Below are 22,793 nucleotides of genomic sequence, written 5' to 3'. Positions count from 1 at the left end.
TCGTGTACCAGCCACTATGCAGCAGATCGGGGAAAGAACAACGAGAATCAAGCCAAATTTACAGAAGCGACCAATCTCCACAGTCGAAAAGCTTTTCAACTAAGGTATGTGGTGGCGAGATAATAATTTATGCGGAGAAACAATAAGGAAACTCGAAGGCTGTGCTTAAAAATAATGTATCTAATTCAAAGCATTGTTAGCAGAAATTGGCAACGAGCGAGACAACCTATAAAGCTCGTAAAAGCCTTTGTCATCAACAGAATCGCCTACGCTGTCCCGTATGTACACAAAGCTAACTTCTGGGAGGCTAAGATTGAAGGGATCAACACGAACAGCATAAAATCAGGACATGCTTCCTGATCACCATATACACTGATCGGCTAATGAAGCTGGGGTGAAAATGATAAGGGAAAAGTGGTAGAGGCCAAACAAATCTCCCAATACGAAAGTCTGGCTAAGTTCCCAATGAAACAAAGCGTGCAGCTGAGATTAAGCATCCGTAATGGAAGTCAAGGGTACCATAATACAGATGTTCAATAGATGTCGGAAAAATTCCCCCGCTGCCACGGGGAAATTCTAGAGCATCACCACGAAAGAAGGAAGAGAAGCGCGGAAACGCTGCATATAATATATCAAGGAAGATAGGACGTGGTTCATGTTTACGTCGCCGAGAGTGAGCACAGGTAGTGCTATCGTTGCGGTAGTAACGGATTATCAACAAAATCTCAGAATAAGCGGCTCGGTCAGAACGAGCGTAGCTAACATGACTGATGAGGAGGCTAGTGCCGTTGCGATAGCGGGGACAATGGCTTCCCCGAAATATTCTCAGATAGATGTAAACAATGTTGCAATAGGGCAGATTGTTTAGGTAATGTATGGGCTTCTTCAAAAATCCAAGTTATACTTTGCAGGCGCTTCGTCTCTTTAGCTTCACTGTGTTTGGCCCGTACTATCCGTGTCATTATATAATAATATAGGGATGTAACTAACTCGAACAGGAGCAAGTTCTCATAAGTTATTGATCAAGAAAAAAAAATTAAAACATTGTGGGACTTTGGGACACTCCAGTGTTAAGCTCCAATTCTGAAATTCCCCTAGGTTTATTCCGGGTGGTAGAACACGCTGCCTGGGTCGAATGTCTACAGGTCGCCATCTAGATTGAAAAGAAGACTATCCCGTATCTGTTTGATAAATAATATTTACCGTCACCACTATTCTAAGCTGGCATCACGCCTGATCTTGAGGGGAGAACGTGTGCTCCACCTCGCTGCTGTCCGCGGTGGAGTGCAGAACGACCCAGCTCGCGAGCGTCTGTGCGCAATCCATATTTCTACTTTTTCACTAGCTTGTCAGCGGAAGCAATAAGAAAGATATACCATTATCTTTCTCTCACTCCATTTCCACACAGTCCTCGTTTCCACTCTGTGAAAAAGATCGTCAGATATATAAATAATCGCTTCCTTCTTCACAGAGTACAAACAGGCATGCATGACGTGGAACTAGCTTGTCCGAGTTGAAATCAAACAGACCAATAAGTTTTATTCCCATTCAGTACCCCATTTCAAAATGATCCCGACTTGACCATATATGCCAATTTGACCATGCCGTGAGGTCTCCCGATATTACGTAAACAATGAGGAGTTAGGGCTCTGCCATTTACCCTGATACCTACCACACCCCGAGTCATGCCAGTGGATTACCAGTCACCAGTATGTTGTGGACAACGGGGCAATCAGATGAGGACATATGAGCTCGGCGGAAGTAGGTTTAGAAAGGCTAAGCAACAATCCTTCCTTAGTTTCAAATAATAGGGCGACATATTTGCCTGGAAACAAACCGCGACATAACGCCCTTTCATTAGGCAAACAGACATATATTAAATCAAGCACTAAAGGTATTTCCCTTTAAGGTTACATTTTTCGCTTTCTTACTATGCCTCTATTTCTGCCACCTCAGTTTCGAAGCTTCAGATATTAGATAGAAGATATCAGGGCCGGCAAGTATCGTTTCCCTTGGTTTTCTTATTTATTTTATAGTAACCACGTACTACTGTTTCTCTGTGATGGCTCTCTATACATGTTCATGGATGTATGAATGTATGTACGTATGGATGTATGTATACACTGTCTTCTACAAAATGTGCAGCCTCATTATCTTCTGTGACAAGACCAATAGCTGAGTTTGCAAAATCAGCAAGACTTCCATCATGAAAACGCTATCAGTCGACTGCGTTTTTTCCTAATCTGCAGAGAAGCCCTCACTGGCTAGGAACATTGGAGATGAAAATTTATGCACTTGTGGATAATATCTGTTCTTTTTCGTATTCAAGGCGAATTACACTATCAGCTCAGAGACAGCGACAGCACCCACATTCTAACGGAGCCAGCTTATGCAAAGAAGGCTGCCAAGGCGGCATCTTCTCTTCAAATGAAGGTAAGTAAGGCAATCCGAAGTAGTAGCAGTCCACGGTATAAACGACAACCCATAAACTTTGCCTAAGCACCTACCGCAGCATAATGAGGGCTTCTTTCTTCCTCCCGTAGTCTGCCTTTTTATTAGACATAGTTTTATTTGAGAAAGCATTTTCCCGCACAGTTCAGCTATCTCTCGACTATTGAGACTATCACATCTTGTGGTGCTACTTCTATGTCCCAGTGAAAACAAAGTTGACGCTTCTATTAAGGAATACATAGATGCATTTAGTTAGCTGCTGACGATGCTGCAAGAGGGCTTTCTTTTGCGCCTTCTTACTATGTAGTTCTCGTGCTTTATCGGGAAGTCTGGTAAATAAAACAGCTCTGACTTGTGCCGTGCGTATTTAGAAGAAAAGATAGTGCATAAAGGCTGGAGTTACATAAGTGACAAAATAATTACAGTGATGATTATTATTCATTGGCAGAAAATATACAAATAGCCAGCCCGCTTAAGCGACATTCTTGTAAAAGGAGCAAGGCACTACAGCCTCATTGCATATGTGCCGAGCAGTACACAAAATTGACGCAATATTAAAAGTTATCAATAATGTATATACACATACGTGAATTGGAAGGAATGCTAAAATACCAGCCAATAACGCCAAAATATGCAAACGGTTCACAGGAATTTCCAGAAATGATATATTAGAAAGTACAAAACACTATAGCCTACACGACAATTATCGCTCGTGGTAGTGAGCGTTTCCATTAAGGCAATGTACTTAACGTAATTAGGAAAATAATATGTTGCAACAACGAGGTATAGGAATTATGTGTGCTCTAAGATGGAAGGCTTTTCGTGTTCGAGGACACGTTAGCAGCTAAGCTTACTTTCTCATGTACACGCATGGAAACCTGAGTTTGATAAATATCAGAGGAATACTGCTGAGAGACAACGTTACACGTGAGGGTTAACGAAGCGTTACAACTGAGCGCTTTGGTTTTAGTTCCCTTTTTTATGCCTCATCGCTTTAATTCTTCTGCACTTAACTTTGCACTCTTCTATTTTCTTTCGAGCTGCTTGTGTTTATCACCGCAAGATTATTATTTCGTTGATAAAATGCGCTTTCCAGTACGTTCTTGAAGCCGTGATGTTTTTCAGTCCATCAAATATTTGAGGTGAAACATTAAATAAACAAAAAGAAATGTTTATCGAATTGCCTGCTTCTTCTTTTAACTATAAAGAATATGCAAATTTTTTTTAGGGAAAGTTCGGAAGAGGGTTTTTTTGTGTGAGTAATCTCTGAGGCTACCACCTCTCGCATATGTTTGCAGGGGTTCTTCGCTACGGGATCGACGGAAGGATTTGTATCGACGGCTGAGTTTCGGGACCTGGACGAAGCAACCTTCCGAGAAGTTCCTGCTCAGGACCCTCGAAGTTGTGTCCTGTGCATCTGCTATACATCGGGAACAACAGGGCTTCCCAAAGGCGTCGTTTCCACCCACTACGGCTTCCTGGCCAACATTGCCACTGAAGGGTAAGCTGCTGGCTTTTGCTGAAACCTTCAAAGAGTATCAAGGCTGCACAAAGAAAAAAGTTAGCGGAAGCCTCTGCAGAAGTTTTGCATTGAACTAACTCTTTGCTGTTCATTAGGGTTATATATATATATATATAGCATACGTCAATAGACGTACTTGGTTGCTAGAGGTTACATACAAGTGAAAAATTGCTTCCTACTGTTTCCAAGTTTATTTGTAGTCGACGTTTCGGCAGCAGCCCTGCCGAAACGTCGACTACAAATAAACTGGTATGAAGCAATTTTTCACTTGTATATATATATTATCTCAATATCAAAACTTTTGATGCACGTGGGTTCGCTCGAAGCAAACTTGAGAAGCAACGTGCGGACATAGAATTGTTTCTGTGGTTCAGGCGCTTTTACAAGTGCAAAGATAGATGAGACCAGTGAACAGAAGGTACATTTTTGAAATAAGGGTATAACAGAATCACTTCCATAAGCATTCTAAGATGCATGTTAGCCGGCACAATTTACATTCATAGCAATTAATATAACAGACGAATCAGTACACCTTAAAGAATAAGACGGTGTACAAATGCATATATGCTAAGAAACTCTGCCGAAAAAATGGCACGAAGGTAGTTTAATTCTCAGTCACCTGGTTGAACACGCTATCTTCATTGAAAGCAATTCAGGCAACATATGAGCGCATATGAGTCCACAAAGTGTAGACTCGTTTTGTGCTTTAGTGCGCAAGACTAGCGCAGTGTATATATTCGACATAAAATCAGCGGGCAAAAAATGTTGAAAAAATTGCATACCTTGCCTTATAACACGATCACGGTCACATCTGCTTCTGCTTCAAATTATGCCATTCTCAGCACTATTTCTTGCACTGGTGCGGCTTTAAATTTGTACGAAGAACGTGAATCAATTTAGTTTTCGGCTTGCATTTAAGTCTGACGTATTTGCAAGGCATGTGGTTGCCAACATAATTTTTACCCCCGCACGCTAGCCACTAGCAGGTGTAATAACTTCTACGGAGCGGCAGCTTTCAGCTCTGGAATCGTAAAATTTATGTTTAGAAGCCGTCTGAACACATTCATTGCTTTCTAATCGTATCGGCCTCGGGAAGGAACCACAGATCGGGATCAAGAAAGAGAAATAATTTGGAGAATAAGATTGGGATGGAGTGCCATTGGCATATACCCCGAAATTATGGCCAGCAGTTTACCGGTATCACTCAAGAGTAATGTATATAAGTAGCATCTTACCTGCACTCAACTAAGGGGTTGAATCTTGGAGGCTATACCGTAATGGGTTCTCTTACGATGAGGAACACACAGAAAGCTATCAAACAAAAAGTGGCAGGTGTAACGCTAAGAGATGGGAAGTGTGCAAAGAGGGTCAGAGAAATTTCTTGAGTTAATTAGATGCTATTGGAAATTGGGAAAAAGAAATGGGCATGGGCATTGCATGATCTGCCCATAGCCATTTTTGGCGAAGAGAGGATAACCGACGGTCAAAAAAGGTGCCTGAAAACTGATTGAAGGAAAACGTAGCAGTGGTTGGCAGGTCGGCGGAGGAGGTTCAGAGGTTCGCAAATGTCAAGAGGGTGCAGCTGGCACACCACCTGATGACTTGGGCAATGGGGAAAAGGCCTTCGTCCTGCAGTGGGTGTAGTCCAGCTGACGATGATTATTATTATGATGAACAGTTTTGGACGTGTGCAGACCAGTTTCCCGCCTTTGAAAATCTTTGGATCCACACCGCCCGCATATTTGATATATCAGCAGATTGGAAACTAAGGAAATGCTGTTGGGGAGGCATTTTAAGCAACGATATTTTACAACTATGTCGTAGCTATTCGCATAAGCGGTTTTGAATCTTACCTTGAAACTTTACACTAAAACGCAGAAACAATTCGAGAACTATTTGTTTCGGGACTTCTATATTCCCTAAAACCGTACTAATAAGGCTTGTACATAACCAAGTGTTATAAACGCAATGCATGATTTCGGCCTCTCGTCAACTTTTGCACACAGCCAGATGATAGCCGAGGTAACAACGAATACTGATGTTACCCTACCCACCTCTGCGCAGGGTATCTCAGGGCTAAGGCGTCGGAGAGCTTCTCAGAATTCTGGCTATCATTCGCATGCAAGCAGTAGCGCATGCTACGTTATTAGGAGATCTGGACACGCGTGAACGCAGACCATTAGGAGGGTCCTTTAGCGTTGTTTGAAGATAACCTGCGCCAGGTGGCGGAGACTAAATGATAAAGCCTTGCTTATCGACTGTGAACCACTGCAAGCTTTGACCTTCATCGAGTAAAACGTCACGTGCAGTCAAGGACCTCTCATTCACTTTTGCACAAAGAGGTGGCCACCTCACTCTAAGATTGAAAAATTAGCTAACATTCTAAGCCAACAAAGTTTGCGGAGTGCATAAACCGAAAACCTGTTTATGTTAGCTTGTCTAAATGTCTGTAGTAAGAACTATGACTAGAGCGCAATCACGATCACTCCAAAGGAAGAGCTGCGAGCTTTACGATTAACCTAACCGAGAACATATAAAAAAGGTCTGCAGCAGTGTAGAATACCCCGAGCTGGACCTGCTGTTGTTTTGAGAGCTTGAGCAAAATCAATCCGCTGTATGGTCTGACTGGTAGAGCTAGCAGGAAAGCGAGAAACTTGGTGACGCAAAAAGTGGCATGATCATCAGCGATGCATTCACCATTTCTCAGCGTATTTGATTGATAGCTGGTTGCTTGGCGCTGCTGACTATAAATGCATTTTTCAACGGCCCGTTGCCTTGGAATGTGCCTCTGCTCCTATAATTCAGGACACAATGTTAATTCGCAGGTCGTGCTTGTGCTGGGAAGAAAGGGACGGGGTACTCGTGGCCTCCCCTATTACGCACGCGTCGGGCTTCATCTTCATCACCATCGGTGTTCTTCTCGGCTCCACAGTTGTTATGACATCGCCCGGGAGCAATTTGGAATTAGTCAGCCAGTTAGTCAGCAAGTACAAGGTACGGTGGTCTTCTATAGTTTTGAACATTCAAATTCATCGAGGATTTGTGCCATTATTGTGAAAATATAGGTACAATATAAGACAGGGCTAATAAAACATAAACTTGATGAAAGGTGATTGCTTTTCCTAAGGACGCTTGGGGCAGCCACTTCTTATACAGGTGAAAAGTGAAAGGTGTTGATTGATGCGGTGTCACGGCGTGGTAAATAATGGGGTGTGGATTTTTGACAGCCTTGAAATGCGGCGTCCTTCATAGGTTGAGGCTCATTGAGACGCTAAAACCTACGCACAAACCTAGACTCAATAGTAAAGACATCCTTAATTTACATTACTCATCTACTGTGCCCAAGTACAAGGGATCAAATCCCGTCCGCCCAGGCCGCTTTTCGACAGAGGCCCAAAGCAAGGCGCCCGCATACCGTGCGATGCCAGAGCACGTTAAAGTACCCGAGGTGGCCGACATTTCAGTAGACTTGTTCTACAGCGCTTCTAATAGCCTGAGTGGCTTTGCGACGTTAAACGCCTTGAGCCAACCAAACCAATTTTGACATTACCTTGGGACATGCGGAACATGTCATCACATCGAAACCAATTCGTTCCAAAAAGTCCTACTGGTGTGTTGTGGTAATATCTGCCGATATTAAGTTATTCAAACGTTGAGAGAAACAATAGGCGCTGCTTATCATTGACGTTATAGTAGCTTGTATTTTGATTTTCATGTTCTCGCAATCGTAAAAGATATACAACAGCGCTATTTGCAGTTGATGTTGCGATTTTATAGGCACAAAAAGTTAGCCTATATACACAACCACCATCATCATGCTCCAAAGTTCCCTCTAGTACAAAAAGAACCAATCCCTTTATTTTCGCATGAATCTGTGGGTCTCGGTTCAATGGCTTTTTAATTTCAAATCTTTATGACAGTCCTTTTCCTTCTGATGCTGAAGTCTGACTCAATTAGCTGAAAACGTTAGCAATTGAAATTCTTAGAAATAGTGCAGAATTCTCTTCCTAACAATCATCATAGCATACACATGAAAGATATCAACATTTGTAAATGAGTGAAAACAGATAATCTTCCCTTCTGTGTCTTTTACCGATCATTGAGAAGCAATTTACCAATTGGTGACGGCACTAGTAGTATCATCAGTGTGGATTTTTCGTGTCGACTGATAGTTAAAAAGCCTATTATAAAGACACAAGAACCAAGATTATGTCAGAAGTCTTGAAACTACAGAATCTTTAGAGACTGGGCTCCTCGGGACGACACACGCAAATTGCCTATTGCAAGGATACTTCGCGGAACCCTGAACTAATACATTTTAATTTCCAAATATTTTCTAAATTGCTGCGCGTAAAATCGCTCTTCCACTTCCTCTTCTAACCATTCAACTTAACCTGTGTTTTCTAACGTCGTTGGCATATAAAATCAAAGCAGCTTTTTCTATCCCTTCAGTGCGCATGTGGAACTAGCTCTTTTATGGCACCCTTGGAGATCTATTCCGACAGCAGTGAAGACAAAAAGTTTCCAATGTAAAATGTTTGCGAGCCTCGCCAGTTATGACGGAGGTGAAATTCACCTCAAATTTTGAATATGTAGCTGAACGGGTCCCACTCGTATAACTTGTTCAGTTTTATTCCCCTGGTATATGTATCATATAGGTTTTGTAAGTTGATGTGTGAGGAGGCTGCATAAGGAAGATTTACTGGATGTTCACTGACGCATTAAGTGAACAAGAAAGTACCATCGAAAGTGGTAAAATTCGAGTTCTCTTTGCAGAAAAGCTCCCCGCCGAAATAATTTCGCAAACAAACTACCACTCTAAGCTTATATATGTCGAATAAAAAAATATTCATACCAGTGTACTGCGTCTGTTGGAGGCTTTTGTTACGTGAAGTTTAGCCGTCTTAAGGCATGAGAGGAGCTTTTATTTCCCCTCTCTTTAATTTCAAGGAATACAGACATCTCGGATTCCCGTTTATTGCTCCAAAACGTCTGGCTATGAACCGACTTCCAAAGCCTATTTTTATGGGCGAACAGCGCAAAATACAAGCATAGGAGGTTAGGAACCACAAGACGAGCGCTGACTCACAAACAAGTTTCTTCACTCAAAGCAACACAATTTATGAAAAAGAAAACCTGCCATCCTATCACATATACAAACCAAAAGCACATGTAGCTAAGCAGAACCAAGGCATATTACCTCTCTATCTTGTAGTAAAATAGATGGCTTGCTTAATCGTTTTTTTTCTAGAAGTGATAGGTTTCGATAATCTCAGTTTTTAAGCGGGTCGGGTGCTTGCACAGGATATCACAACAGTGCAAGAAAGGACAACAAGATTTACAGACATGGACATGGTCAACAAAATTACTAGGTTTGTTAGCGTGCAAATTACTTGCACGGTCTTTAAAATGTGTATTAATGCCCCGCCCCGTCTGTCCGATGTACACTTGTCAGCATGACATGGGAATTTACGAAGTACCTCTTCAGCGGATGGCACATACCTTCTTTCATACTTTCCTCCGCAGGTTATTTCAGCTTATTTCAATTGCTCAGCCTATTCTTCCAACACAGCCTAAGTCCTTTTAAGTCTCCTGGGAGCAGGAAAAGCAACCCCTTATAACAAACGTTGTTGTTATGCCATTAAAGTGTTATTTTATATCTACTTTTAAATTGCAATTTTTACAGGGGCTCCAAATATACAGCTAACTTGAATATGCTGCGCGGGAAATTAATTTTCATTAGGCCCCAACAGAAGAAGCGAATAAAAGGAAAACATTATTGGGCCTCCTGGGTATTGCTTACGGGATACGTTTTGTACGTCTGCTGACTTTGCTTCACAGCAAATCACATATACAACGCTAAAGTGTATTCATTTTACTCCCAGGTGACCACGCTGTCAATTTTACCTGGGCATCTAGGCTTGCTCGTGGCTGAAATGCAGAAGTCAGGCAGCAGTCTCGCTGGCATCCGTCGTATAAGCCTTAGCGGCGGCGCTTTTCCAGAGACCGCCCGCAGGATAGTACAGGCCACCTTTAGTGACCTTGAGCGCGTAATACACGTGTACGCCTTGACCGAGGCCATGGGTGTCGTCTGCTCACCTTCCAACTACGGGACCCGAGGAATGGACGTCGGCTTCCCGGCTCCGTGCTCGCAGATTATGGTGGGTACTTCCGGAGTTACTGTTTTCAATACACTTTGAGTGCATGTGCCTGTACAAGTGCCTGTGACAGAAAGTTAGGCTAACATAAAAGGCGAGACGCATCCGCCTCGGCTAATTGGTTGGGTGCAGCTACAGAGGGGAGCGGCAATTCTTGCTAAAAAGAATAAATAAAAATCGAAAAAACAGGACAAGTTTCTTGCAGTAAAATCAAGGAGCATGCACAAGCGAAGGAAATACTACGGTGAATCTAATAAATTTTGATGACACCACTCTAACAGCCGTAACGTTTTTTTGTTTGACCGCAATAGGTATCATACGCTGCTATAGTTAGTAACTCTCATGGCAAGTGCAGCGCAAGAAGCTGCAAAGTTTTTAAGTACTATTGTATCTAAACACGCGACGTGTATGACGCTTTCAGCGTTAACGCAACCAAAATCAATACGGCATGTAGTACGTGCAGGTGTAGACACAAGTAAACGCTGCATGCTTTTTCGTTCAAATTTAAACGTCTCCTTCTGCACTGGAAATAAGAACGCATCACTTATCCACGTCAAATAGCACTGGCAACTACTACCGGTTCCCATTGGGTGCCTAGATGTTGCCCGCGCACCGCCATTCACGGTGATGACAGCGCCGCCATTTTGGTTTTAAGGAGCGCGTCGCGCATTCGACACTACAGCATCGAAATGACCGCGCTTGACCGCTCTATCCGGCTGCAGAGACGAGCGTAGTAGGGACGGCCGCACAGACAGCCGCTTAAAACCAAAATGACGCCGCGGTGGCGCGATGCGGCACAAAAAGGTCATCACCCTGAACGGCGGCGCGCGGGCAACATTGAGGCACCGTAGTTGGCACATTACCCGACTGCCAGTTTAAATTATGCTAAGGATGAAAAATGGTAGAAGGAAAAAGCTTGCACCCTTTTACCTTTCTCCGCACCGATACATCGTGTCGCAAAGACATACACTAAAAGCTTGGCACCACTTGGCGAAGGGGTATTAAACTGAACTTTTTCGCATATTTAATACATCGGCATATTTGTTCTTCGATATTTGTTCTTTCGTTACAGGATTTAAAAAAATACCTGTTCCATTGATTTTAAGTGCCACAAAAGATTTCCCGTCGTCGCAGGACTAGCTTAAGAAGAAACATATTGCTATACTTCAAGAAATTAGTTAATTTCAAGTATGTGTTCACAACACTGCCTTAATATATCTCGAACTGGCTGTAAAATTGTTTTAAAGTGTTTCAAAGTCCGGCTAAATTGTGAAAGGTGTTCTTAAACGTTTAGCAAATGGCCTGCCCCTCTGGAGAATATGCTGCTTTTTTTTTTGTTTTTACTGTTCTCGTTAACTTAGGCTTCATGATTTTCCAGACCACTTAGCTTAAGGTGAAGCGACCCTTAAATGTTGCTTCGAACATATGGAAGTCTTGTGTATTTTTTTGCACACAGGCGTAGAGTGCATTTATTTGTGTTGGAATGAGAGCTCCTGAATGAGGTAGAAATAACAATAGCCTTGTACTTGACTACATATCAAATTATCTGCCAGATCGCTGACATGGTGACGAGACAAAAACTGGGACCAAATCAGACTGGCGAAATATGCTTTCGGACGCCTACGTTGTTCAAGGAGTACTACAAGAGGCCTAAGGATACTGCCGAGACCATAGGCAAGGACGGCTGGTGCAAGACAGGTGCGTTATTCAATTTCGTAAGGCAATCATCCTGAAAGTAAAGACCTGAATACTCCTCTGTCCACCCCCCCACCCCCCCCCCCTTTCAAAATTTCCCCTCATTGATTGAAAGCGCCGCTTCATACAACACGTAATACAATAAACGAGACCAGTCTGTGTGACTTTTTTAAATGAAGCATGCCTTTAATTCGCAAAACAATGAAGTTTTTCAGCGACTAAGTAAAACAACGTCTAACATAAATAATAACTTTGCATATAATATATACAGTATACTCTAATGCGATGAGTTTTTATCTCGAGTACCATTTGGGCAGTGTTGCTTATAGTATTTCCGAGGCGCAAACAAAAATGTCAACATGACAGGAATGCCAGCTCATTTTCTCATTACTATTGGTGACATAGCGACACAGTTCTATAGAAAACAGAGGAGCCTGTTTTCAATGCCTACGCAATCATCCAACACAGGCGACGCGGGATACTACGACGAAGATGGCCGCCTTTACATCGTCCAAAGGCTGAAAGAAATGATCAAGTGCATGGACAACCAGGTCGTTCCCTCGGAACTTGAAGAACTGATCCTCCAGGAATACTCGGAACACATTTTCGAAGTAGCCGTGGTGGGTCTTCGGCATGCTCATTACGGAGAGGCTCCAGCGGCTGCCGTGGTACTCAAAGAAAATTGTGGCGCGAAGTGCGACACTGTGCATCTTGCCAAGAAGATTAAAGCCACCATTGAAGGTTGGTACAGAATTCCATGCTGTTTTCTTTCAATTGCCCTTAAATTACCCTTGTACAGAATGATAGTGATATCGCACGATGTCACTTGACCACCTTACATGGTCGAGTTGGCAGTTCTTTCTATATCAGTCGGATGGATGAGGGGAGCTGCACACTTCACCTTCCTTCCATTGCTTTTCTGATCTGCAGAACATAGGCCATGCAAACGCCTCAGTTATGATATGCATGTATATACGTCGGGTTGTTTCTGATGTAATGCAGTAGCTTAGAAGTTCGTGGAAATTGGTATATGTGAGAGGCAGAAATTAAGGAAGTGCAATGTGGATGCACCAGGGTGACGGCGCCGCAAAGGGAACCGCTGACGGAAGCCGTTAGAGCTTTGCGTCTTACCTAAACAAATGGAGCGCAATCACCCGCCCTTTAATTTTTATGGTTCGCTCGGAACGCAATGCTTTGGTAGTAATAACGTCTTCAAAGGCTTCGCGTTCAGCAAGAGAGCCGTTCATAGAAGCTAAGGTGCATTACTTTCGAGAAAAAAACCTGCCGTCGGTGATTCTTCTGCTTGTTTAAAGCTTATAGAAGCGTATACAAATGGCCTATAAACTCAAGGGATAGTCATAAAGCTTTAGTTGGTGGCATATTTCCGCATATGACGTTCGCATAAAACAAAACCAGGAAAAAGTGTCGGATAACCGTTAGTTTGCAAGGTATGCACTAAAGAAAGCTTTCGCGTAGATAATGGATATACCGATGCTCATTCTCTCTCGACATTAATACAATACATATGAAGAAATGTTAAATGATATAACACCACAACGGCGGCTTAGTGGTTAGGACGCTTTCTGCTGAGTAAAGTGATATGTGGCGCATCCCGAGCTCTGTGGCTACGTCTCGAAGCATTCAAAGTGGCAGGCGCCCGTGTGATGTCTGGTGCTTGATGATAGTGCATGTTACTGTTTTTCTAACACCCCGCGATTCGAACTTCATAGAGATGGATGTCAAATCTTCCAGGGCTCTCGTGCGACAAGAAAGGCATGCTAATTCGGACCCATGCCGACGCGCCCGTACTTCTTTCTGAATGCAGTGCTTTGAACTTGACCATTCACATGATTGGATAGCTTAAGAATGTATTCTAAAGAACACTTGGGCACGAATACAGGCATAAATTCACGATTCATTGATTACAATATGAGCTAAGTGCATCTATATGTTCAAGGTCCTCGAGGTCAGGAGGCCCAAATGAGAGTCGCTCCTGGCGTCTTGTGAAACCTTCAATGACGCCGCTTAAGTGTTCTCCCAATCCCAAACGGTTAGCAGTCTTTTTTACCCCTGTAATGAGCCACGCAAGCCAATTATGTCTATTATTGTTTCTAGTTTGAGAGAGTTTTGAAGCAGGATTCGATGCAATATTACTGCTTTAGCGCTGGTGTGCGTCACAGTTATGAGGATATGCTTTCAAGGGAATGCCGGGCAAGGCGAACAATTTGAAGCCATATCGTTGGTTGCCTGTAGGATTCAGACTAATAAAGAACTATATTGAAGACGGATTTTTTTTTTTTGCAAATTGCTGGCAATGATTGCGAGCAACAGCAGCAGCACCCATCCGTATCCTCGGACCATCTACGTGACAGTGTTTAGGTAGCAAAACATGTATAAATGCTTCTATGCATATAGGCACACTACACCTCTGGTAAAACGAATTCAGAGCGCATTTACTCAGAACTGCGGGCCTGCCGTCTTGTCCATGCGCTCATGTGTGGTCTTAGAATACGCTCAACACTGATGATTCTCCGGTGTGGAGCCTTTCTGGTCCAACAATTTGCTTTGCGCGTGATTCGCTTGCCGGCTTGCAACAAACACGTAGCAGCAGCGAATAATGGCTGTCCTAGTGTATGTTCGGCCGCACGATGACAAAAAGGTCTATGCGAGAACTTTTAATAAAGGTGGCCATGCTTTCAAACATCCACTTACGCCAGTGCATGGAAGCGCTGTCTCTCGGCACGATCGAGTTGGTTAAATATACAGAGCTAATTCCTGCTTCACGAACTCTGAACCCGTAATAAAGCACCTGCTCACGCGCAAAGATCTACATCAGTGCCACGGGTTGCCTCCCGCAGAGAAAAAAGGCGCCAGTGCGTAAAGAGCACTTATAAATGCGACAGCATTACTTCGCTATGTTCACAGATTTCTGTCCGCAGACCGCGTCCGCAGACAGCGTCCGCAGAACGTGTCCGCAAAACGTGTCCGCAGCAGTTGCGACTAATTGAGAAGTGGTAGAGGTTAATGAGTGGCGTCAATCGACAGAAGGTTACATAATGTTGTGTCCGAAAAAATAATTAGGCCCATAAGTTAATTAAGGAATAATTTGAGGTAGAACATCTAAAAATAATTGCGAAAATATTGCCATTAGCGAATGACTTGGCGCCACATTTGAATCTATCAAATAGTAAAATAGTTAAGTCAGCCAGTTCCGGTAACGTCAAGATGTATCAAATTCTAAATAGTTGTTTAAATCAGTCCATTAATGTGATGTCCAGGATGTGACGTCACGCAACCTGAAGTCGAGCCAAAAGAGGGCATAGGAAGGGTATGGCGCCTAATTTGAAAACACCAAAGACTAAAATAGTTAATTTCAGTTAATTAGGGTGACGTCAAGAATATGGAGTCACGAAACCGTAAGTAGAGCTGAAAAAGGACTCGGAAAGGGATTGGCGCGAAATTTGAAAGTACCAAAGACTGAAACGGTAAACAAGAAGTGAATAATTGTGACGGATGGTGACGCCACGTAAACGGAAGGAGAGCCATAAAAGGGCATGGTAACGAACTGGCGCGCAATTGGAAAGTACCAAAGACTAACATGTGTAAACAAGAAGTAATTAATGTGATGTCACGCGATCGGAAGTAGACAAAAAGGGCACATAAAGGGGTGTAACGAAACAGTTACAAAAAAGAAAAACAACCCAAATTAAAAATAACAAAAAGAAAAATACCGTAAAAAAAAGCATCCGTGCTTTCTTCACATGACTCAAATGCAGATTCTGCAGTGCTTTTTAATTTTTTTTATGAACTTGGGGGAACCACAGTATTAAGTCGCACACGACAGTCACAGAATGGTCGCACACGACTGTATAAAGTTCCAACCACACTTCTCCGATCCGGGCGGCTGAGTGGTAGTGGAGTGATTAGGGCGCTCGGCTACTGTGCCCAAGAATCTGGAGTCGAATCCCGGCCGCGGTGGTCGCTTTTCGATGGAGGCGAGAAGCAAGGCGCCCTTGTTCTGTGCGATGTCAGGGAAAGAACCGCAGATCGTAGAAACTTCTGGAGCCCCCCACTACGGCGCCTCTGATAGCCGTAGTCGCTTTGGGACGGTAAACCTTAACTAGGTTCAACATGATTTACTTGCATCCTGATTCTCTTCAAACTCGTTATATGTTCCAGAGTACCCAATGTTCATTCAATTGCATTATTGGGGATAACTTCCTGGAGTGACTCACAGTAGAGACGCATTTAAGGGAATTGATATACTTTTTTCCTCCTCCCCCCGTGGGGGGGGGGGAGGGAGGCGTTCCACAACATGAACAGAAATCGCACTTTAAGCGGCGACATTCGGCTCTACAGCATTCGAAATGCAGACAGTACACCTCGGATTGAACCCGTTTCCCCCGACTAAGCAAGTCTACGGCCCTGACCACCCACCCACCGCGGAGAGGCAGAAGGTTGATGTGCCGCATATTGAAAGAATCATCACCATTTCCCTCAAAAATATTAAACCAAGCGATTATCTATTTCGAAAGAAAATGTTATTTACTACGTTCAAAACTCATGATGACCTTTTCTTTGCTTTTCCTCACAGATAACCTGGCCGTGCACAAGCACCTCTACGGAGGAGTCTTTTTCTTCGATTCGCTACCTAAGACTGACACTGGAAAAGTCAGCCGCATTGCACTGGCAGAAGCATGCGAATTAAAAATGCTTCACCAGTAGAGACCGTGCATTATTCGAAACAAAGTTAATGTAATATTTTCTATTTGAAATGCTGCTACGGCAAAATGTTGTTCTGCAATCTTCACAAAGTCTAGTGTTACCATGTGGCTTTGCAGTGAACAATAAAAATCATTTACCTAGTCATTGAAAATCACGTGACTTCATGGCTGTGTTCATAATTTTCACTTAATTTTATGCTGGTAACCTTCTGTCGTTTTCTTCGAGGAATCGCCTGCTCTTAAAAATTATGCGGGACTATCGTTAACTAGATAGAGCATTTGACCGCTTATATCCGTCAGTTTCATAGATTTAATGCAAACGACCTAATCACCAGCGTTTAATTCGGCAACGATCTGCGTAACTTCATTAAAAATACGGCGAACTCTGCTCCTTTCTTGTTCCAAGCAGCGTCGTCATCGGCACGTAAATTTTGTATTCTTCGATATATATATATATATATATATATATATATATATATATATATATATATATATATATATATATAGCGAAGGGTACGCTTCATTTAAAGAAACATTTTATTGGACTCGACGTTTCGACCAGAAGCTGGCCTTCATCAGGAGTGTGAATGCAAGCGATGGGAGTAAGTTTTATATGCAAAGAGTGGAAAGAGAGACAGGTGCGCAGAGTACGATGGCATTGTAGTGATGGGTGGGGTAAAAAGCAGGTGCAGGCGGGTAGTGGAAGAAAGTGCAGGTGGAGAAAAAAAAACGGCACATGGAAGGAAGCACAGTAATAGGTATGACCCCAGGCGACAAAAGCAGGAATTGTGTGACCTTCATTGTGTGTATGGTGGAGGAGGCTGACATTCCTTTGGGCCACCTGCAGTAAGCTTGACTTGGCCGTTTTGGGTGTGTTTGAGGAAGAAATTTACGGGGTAACTGAACTTTGAAGTGGAGAAAGAATACCAGGGCTCTCATTAATACCGGCATGCAGGGCACTAAATTTAAATATAAAGTACGATTCTCGCTGTTCCCGTTCGCGGTTGCTATGGAAGCCGTTCTGGAGCAGGAAAACTTTAAGTTTGTCGAATTCGTGATTTTTCTGTTGCATGTGTTTGGACAGGGGAAGGTGGGGGAGAGATTTGGTGTGTGCGCGATGGTTGTTGAAACGAATTCGGAAGGGGTTCTCGGTCTGCCCTATGTATTGCATATGACACTCGCCACACTCGAGCTTATATACCACGTTCCTGGAGTCACAATTCAAATTTCCGCGGATGGAGTGTTTAAAATCAGAGTGTGTGCTCTCTGCCGTGGTCGTTGTTTGCATGTGTTTGCAAACTTGACATCTATTCGTTCCGCACGGCATACAACCCACAATATCTGCTTTATCGATAGTAGAATGTACTACGTAATTTTGTGAATTTTTTGGTCGTCTGTATGTAACCCGCGGAACCACAGAAAACATTTTGGAGAGGCGATCACTTTGATCGATGATGTTAAAGTGTTTTTTTGTATTTTGTTGATGTTCGGAGGGTTGTTTGCGAAAGTTAAGATCAGGTTTGAGCGGTGTTCATTTTGTGCTGCCGGCCGGTCTTCCCCAAATGTTTCATTGCGATCAATTAATCCCGCTTTTTGGATGGAATCATCAATAATAGTTGGCGGATAGTGCTGGTGTTTCGGAACCTCCCGCATACGGTTGGAATTTTCCTCAAAATCTTTTGAGCGTGAGCAGATTCGTTTGAATCTTATTGCATGAGAGTATGGAATTGATGTTTTGCAGTGGCGCGGGTGGCAGCTTTTAAAATGAAGGTATTGTTGTCTGTCCGTGGGTTTTCTGTAGACATTGGTGATTAGTGCCCCGTCTTCAAATTGAATTAATGCGTCCAGGAAGTTAATTTGAGTGGAGGAGTAGGTATGTGTGAATGAGATGTTGGGATGTATGTTGTTAAATGAGGTAATGAATTGGATGAGTTCATGCTCGTTTTCTGTCCATATGATAAATATATCGGCTAGGAAGCATTTATAAAAAGCTGTTTTTTTTGGGTACGAGCGTAGGAAGTCAGATTCAATGTGATCCATGAATATGTTAGCATAGTTTGGCGCCATTTTCGTTCCCATGGCTGTACCACTGATTTGTAGGTAATACGAGTTGTTTAATTCGAAGGAATTGAGTTTTAGAACCAGATTAGCGAGTGATGCGATGGCGGTTGGGCTAAGGGAGTTTGGGGCTTTGTGTTTTTCATATGATGTGATCAGAGCTTGGATCCCGTCCTCGTGCGGAATGTTCGTGTAAAGGGACACCACGTCAAGGGTCACTAAAAGGGCTCCTTTGGGGACAGTAAATTTAGATAACTCTTTCAGGAAGTGATTAGTGTCGCGTATGTAAGATGTATGTTTGGGAGGGATATGTTTGATGAGGGAATCGATGTAGTTAGATATTGGTTCTGTGAGGGTGCCAATGCCGGATACGATTGGTCGACCGGGATGATTTTCTTTGTGCACTTTCGGGAGCATGTAGAAACGCCCTGGGGACGGATCTATTGCCTCGAGTGCCTATCTTACTCGTGGTAGTATTTCCCCTTTCTCGGTGAGTTGCTTTAGAGTTTGTGTTATAATTTCCTGGTGTTCGGCAGTGGGATCTGATGGGAGTAATTCATAGAAATTTGAGTTGTTGAGTTGGCGATATCCCTCGTTAATGTAATCGTCTTTGTTTGAAATTACTATACCACCTCCTTTATCGGCAGGTTTGATGACGATTTCCGTTCGCTGCCTAAGGGATATTAAGGCGTTACGTTCTTTTTTTGAAATGTTAGAGGGTCCGGGCCAGTAGGTCTCGAAAGCGCGAAGGATGTCCCGCTGTACAGTTTTATGTACAAATCCAGATGTTTTTCCCTCCCAGATCTAGGGGTCCACTGTTCCTGAGAACGGGGAAGTGAGGCAGAATTACTGTTAGGTTTTTCGAAAAAATATTCCTGTAGTCTTAGGGTTCGTGAAAAATTGTCTAGATCCTTAAGTAATTTGTATTCGTCATATCGTCCCATATTTGGGCAGAATTTCAGTCCACGGGATAGGAGTGCTGTTCCTTCCGGGGTAAGTGCTGCGTTTGAGAAGTTAAGAATGTTATGCTGAAAGTGTGGTCTGTCCGGTGTTTGGTTAAAAGTGTTTAAGTGGGTTCTTGAATCGTTTGCTATATTAGACTGATTTTAAAAATTAACAGGTTGTGGTATCGCGCCATGCTCAAGGTTTATATAAGGGACGTTATCTCTTTGAAATTTTTTACTTTTCTTAGTCCAAATTTCTGTAGCTCTCCTGCACTGGAAGACCTCAAGCTCGTTGCCCTCAGTTGTTGATAGTGTAATGTTATGACGAACCCGCCCCTCCTCCCGACTCAGCGATGCCAACGTCTCCTCGCAGTGATTTATGGTTATTTTCAGAAGGTTAAGTGATGCATTGAGGAGTTCTTGGCTCCAAGCCAATTTATGGGCATTCGAAAGGTTGTTCATTGACGGAATTAAATCTACAGAAAGGCGCTTCGGTACCATATTCGACTGGAGATAAATCTTAAGGGCTTTTACATGGAGCTGGTGCCTGATTCGTTTGTCTAAATTTTTTCTTGCTTTTAAGAAATGCTTGGAGTACTTGGCATCATCTGAGGAGGGAGCAGTAGGCGGGCGAGCTCGGTCAGCTCGTCAGTCCCGCTTAATTCGCTGCGCTGAGCCACAGCGTCGCCTGAGGTCATACCTTTGTTTCGGTGTAGCGGCGCTCTCTGGTCGGTCGTTTTCATTGGAAGGAGGCTGTTGGAGTCCTGTTGTGTCTCTTGGAGTGGGTGTGCTGGCATCATTTCCGATGCCCTGCATGGTGGATGAAGCTTGTTGGGATCCACGTGTTGCAGCTGAGACTGGACCCAGCCATGATCGGGGCCTCGTCGAAGTGGAGACCGGGGATGTACCGCCTTGCACAGCAGGCGTCGGTAGTAGGGACGGGCGGTTTGATGATGGGCAGGTGTGGTTATTCGGTGTAGGATTTCCTGTTGTTCTGGATGGTTTGGCGGCGGCTGGAGGCGCAGTGAAATGTGGTGATCTTGGAGTTTGCAGCAGAGCTTGGCGAAGGGGCGTCTTCGTGAGTGTAGTGTAGCCTGAACCACTTGGTGTTAGGTTATGCGTGGCACGGCGGCATTTCAACCCAGATGTCCGTCCTTGGTTGATCAGATGCTCTGCTTCCTCAATGGTTGGGAAATCTGGTGTTGCGGGTGGACCAGCATCTTCACTGTTTTGGGATGGGACCTCAAAACAGCTGGCAGCTATTCGGGTGCTGTGCTCCATGGTGGGTTGGTGGGTCTTATCCGAGGTTGGGAGGTGGTCTTTCCATGGGGCCATGCAGTGCCGTTGAGCACTGAGGAGGAGGTTGAATATATTCCAGGCGAGCACCGAAACACCTCCAAAACTTGGGTGCACTCCATCAGCAGCCAGAACTTTGGTAGCGGGAAAGGCCTCCAAGGAATGGTGGAGGTAGAACACGTTTTCTTGAGAACACAATTCAATGAGTCCGTTGTTGAACTGCATGACGCGGTGGTTAAATTGATTCACCGTCCGCCAATTCCCGGAACCTCGTCGGCGGTTAGGAGCCCGTGGTAGCACCAAAGTGGCACATACTGCCTCGATTTCAGGCCGTGTGGCGCGGATGAGTTTAAGTGCACCCGCGTAGCGGTTGAGGGCATCATCGATGCTTGTACGGGAGATGTCGTTGGTGCCCAAATGAAGAATGAGTCCACTTACACTTGGAGGCACGAAGTCCAGGAGGTTTGTTATGTCCTTGATTTCAGCACCGGGTTGTGAAATGAAGGCTGGAGAGCATCGGCTTGATGCATCGAAGTGGTTGTAGAGATGTTTCGTTTGGGAGTCGCCAATCAGAGCCCATGTTGGCGCGTGGAGAGGAAATTTCCAGAGGATGTTTCTTGAAGCGTTAGTGGCGGCCATTGAAGAAGGTAGGATGCGAGAACGTTTAACGTACTTGGCCACTTAAAAAATTATAGAGCGAAGGGTACGCTTCATTTAAAGAAACATTCTATTGGACTCGACGTTTCGACCAGAAGCTGGCCTTCATCAGGAGTGTATTATAATAAGGGTATAATAATAAGGGTATTATAATTTTTCTTTTTCGGTTTTCCATGTCTCAAAAAAAGCAAAAAGAAAAAAATGTTTTCTCAAAATTTTCTTTTTTTTTTCCCGATCCCTCCCATCTCTAGCTTAAAGCATACGCGGCCATAGATTTATTGGACATAGGGTTCCACTACGGCACGTGACCCCATGACATAAAAAGAAGTACTTTGGTGGTTTGGGCTAGTTGGTTCATAGCTGAAGTTGATTCCTAGAACGGCGCGAAAGAAACGAAGACAAAGAAGGAACACAAAACCAAACCTCAGTTTAAAGTTGGTGCCTTTCCTGTTGTTTACGTATCCCATGACATACCAAATTTGGAGGAAGCAGCCAAATCGCAGTTCTCATTTCAGATGGGAAAGTAAGTGTGGCCCACAAAGCTCGTAGCGTTTTGAATCCTACATCCAACCTCTAGAACACGTCGCAACGTTCGTGCGCCTTGCCTGAGTGGGTTTTGTAACTTATGTCTCGTGGTCCTTCACTTTATGGAGAGCTTACGTTTGTATGCTAAGGCGTATACGCGAAGTTATAATGGCACAAATAATCCAATTAGTGAAATATCGAGTTTAAAAGAGCATATACGCAGACTAGAATACGCAGAAACCAGAATGGTAGTAGGTGTTACCGGGGTCGTCATATTTTAAAGGCAGATCTTACGTGTCCGCCAATATGTTGCTCTAGAGGTGAGGAATTATTTGACACCTTTAGATAACCAATCAAATTTCCCAGTAATTATTTATTGGGGTAAATCATATGAAAGGTAAATGGGCCGCTAAAATATCGGCACTCTCTCAATGGTTCTTATGAGCATAAATCTATCTTTGCGTTAACTCTAAAGCAAATAATGTCTTATCGAAGTAAAGAATTTGAGAAACTAAAAAGCTTACTATCGTTTTCATGCGCAAAAAATTCACATATTCTTTATGCTTCTCCTCTGCTTATGCTAAAAGCAGAAGAGCAAAATAATGTTTATAACCCGAAAAACTATTGCAGAAATCTCAACTAATCTGCAATTACATCGCATAGAAGAAAAATTACTGATCAGGAGGACACAGCGTCGCACGCAAACCTGCGACGGCAATCGAAGTCTTAACCAGGTTAACTTTTATTCTAAGAGTTCTGCTGG

General features: G+C 43.5%; 1 protein-coding gene across 2 annotated transcripts in view; it reads left to right on the top strand.

Moving 5' to 3' along the window:
• The window catches only part of LOC146208687 (uncharacterized), a 37,992-nt gene extending 21,290 nt beyond the window's left edge, over nt 1-16,702 (top strand). For both annotated transcript variants that reach the window (XM_084595912.1, XM_084595911.1), the window contains exons 4-10: nt 2,330-2,433; nt 3,750-3,952; nt 6,799-6,967; nt 9,859-10,134; nt 11,685-11,829; nt 12,295-12,567; nt 16,421-16,702. In XM_084595912.1, the coding sequence (XP_084452038.1) occupies nt 2,330-2,433; nt 3,750-3,952; nt 6,799-6,967; nt 9,859-10,134; nt 11,685-11,829; nt 12,295-12,567; nt 16,421-16,551 (1,301 nt within the window). In that variant the 3' untranslated portion in view covers nt 16,552-16,702. The remainder of the gene's footprint in view (nt 1-2,329; nt 2,434-3,749; nt 3,953-6,798; nt 6,968-9,858; nt 10,135-11,684; nt 11,830-12,294; nt 12,568-16,420) is intronic.
• The last annotated feature ends 6,091 nt before the right edge of the window (nt 16,703-22,793 follow it).

This window comes from Amblyomma maculatum, chromosome 1 (assembly GCF_055883805.1).
Source record: "Amblyomma maculatum isolate TAMU_Amacu chromosome 1, ASM5588380v1, whole genome shotgun sequence".
NCBI classification, from domain to species: Eukaryota; Metazoa; Arthropoda; class Arachnida; order Ixodida; family Ixodidae; genus Amblyomma; species Amblyomma maculatum.
This window is presented reverse-complemented; position numbering and strand designations above follow the sequence as displayed.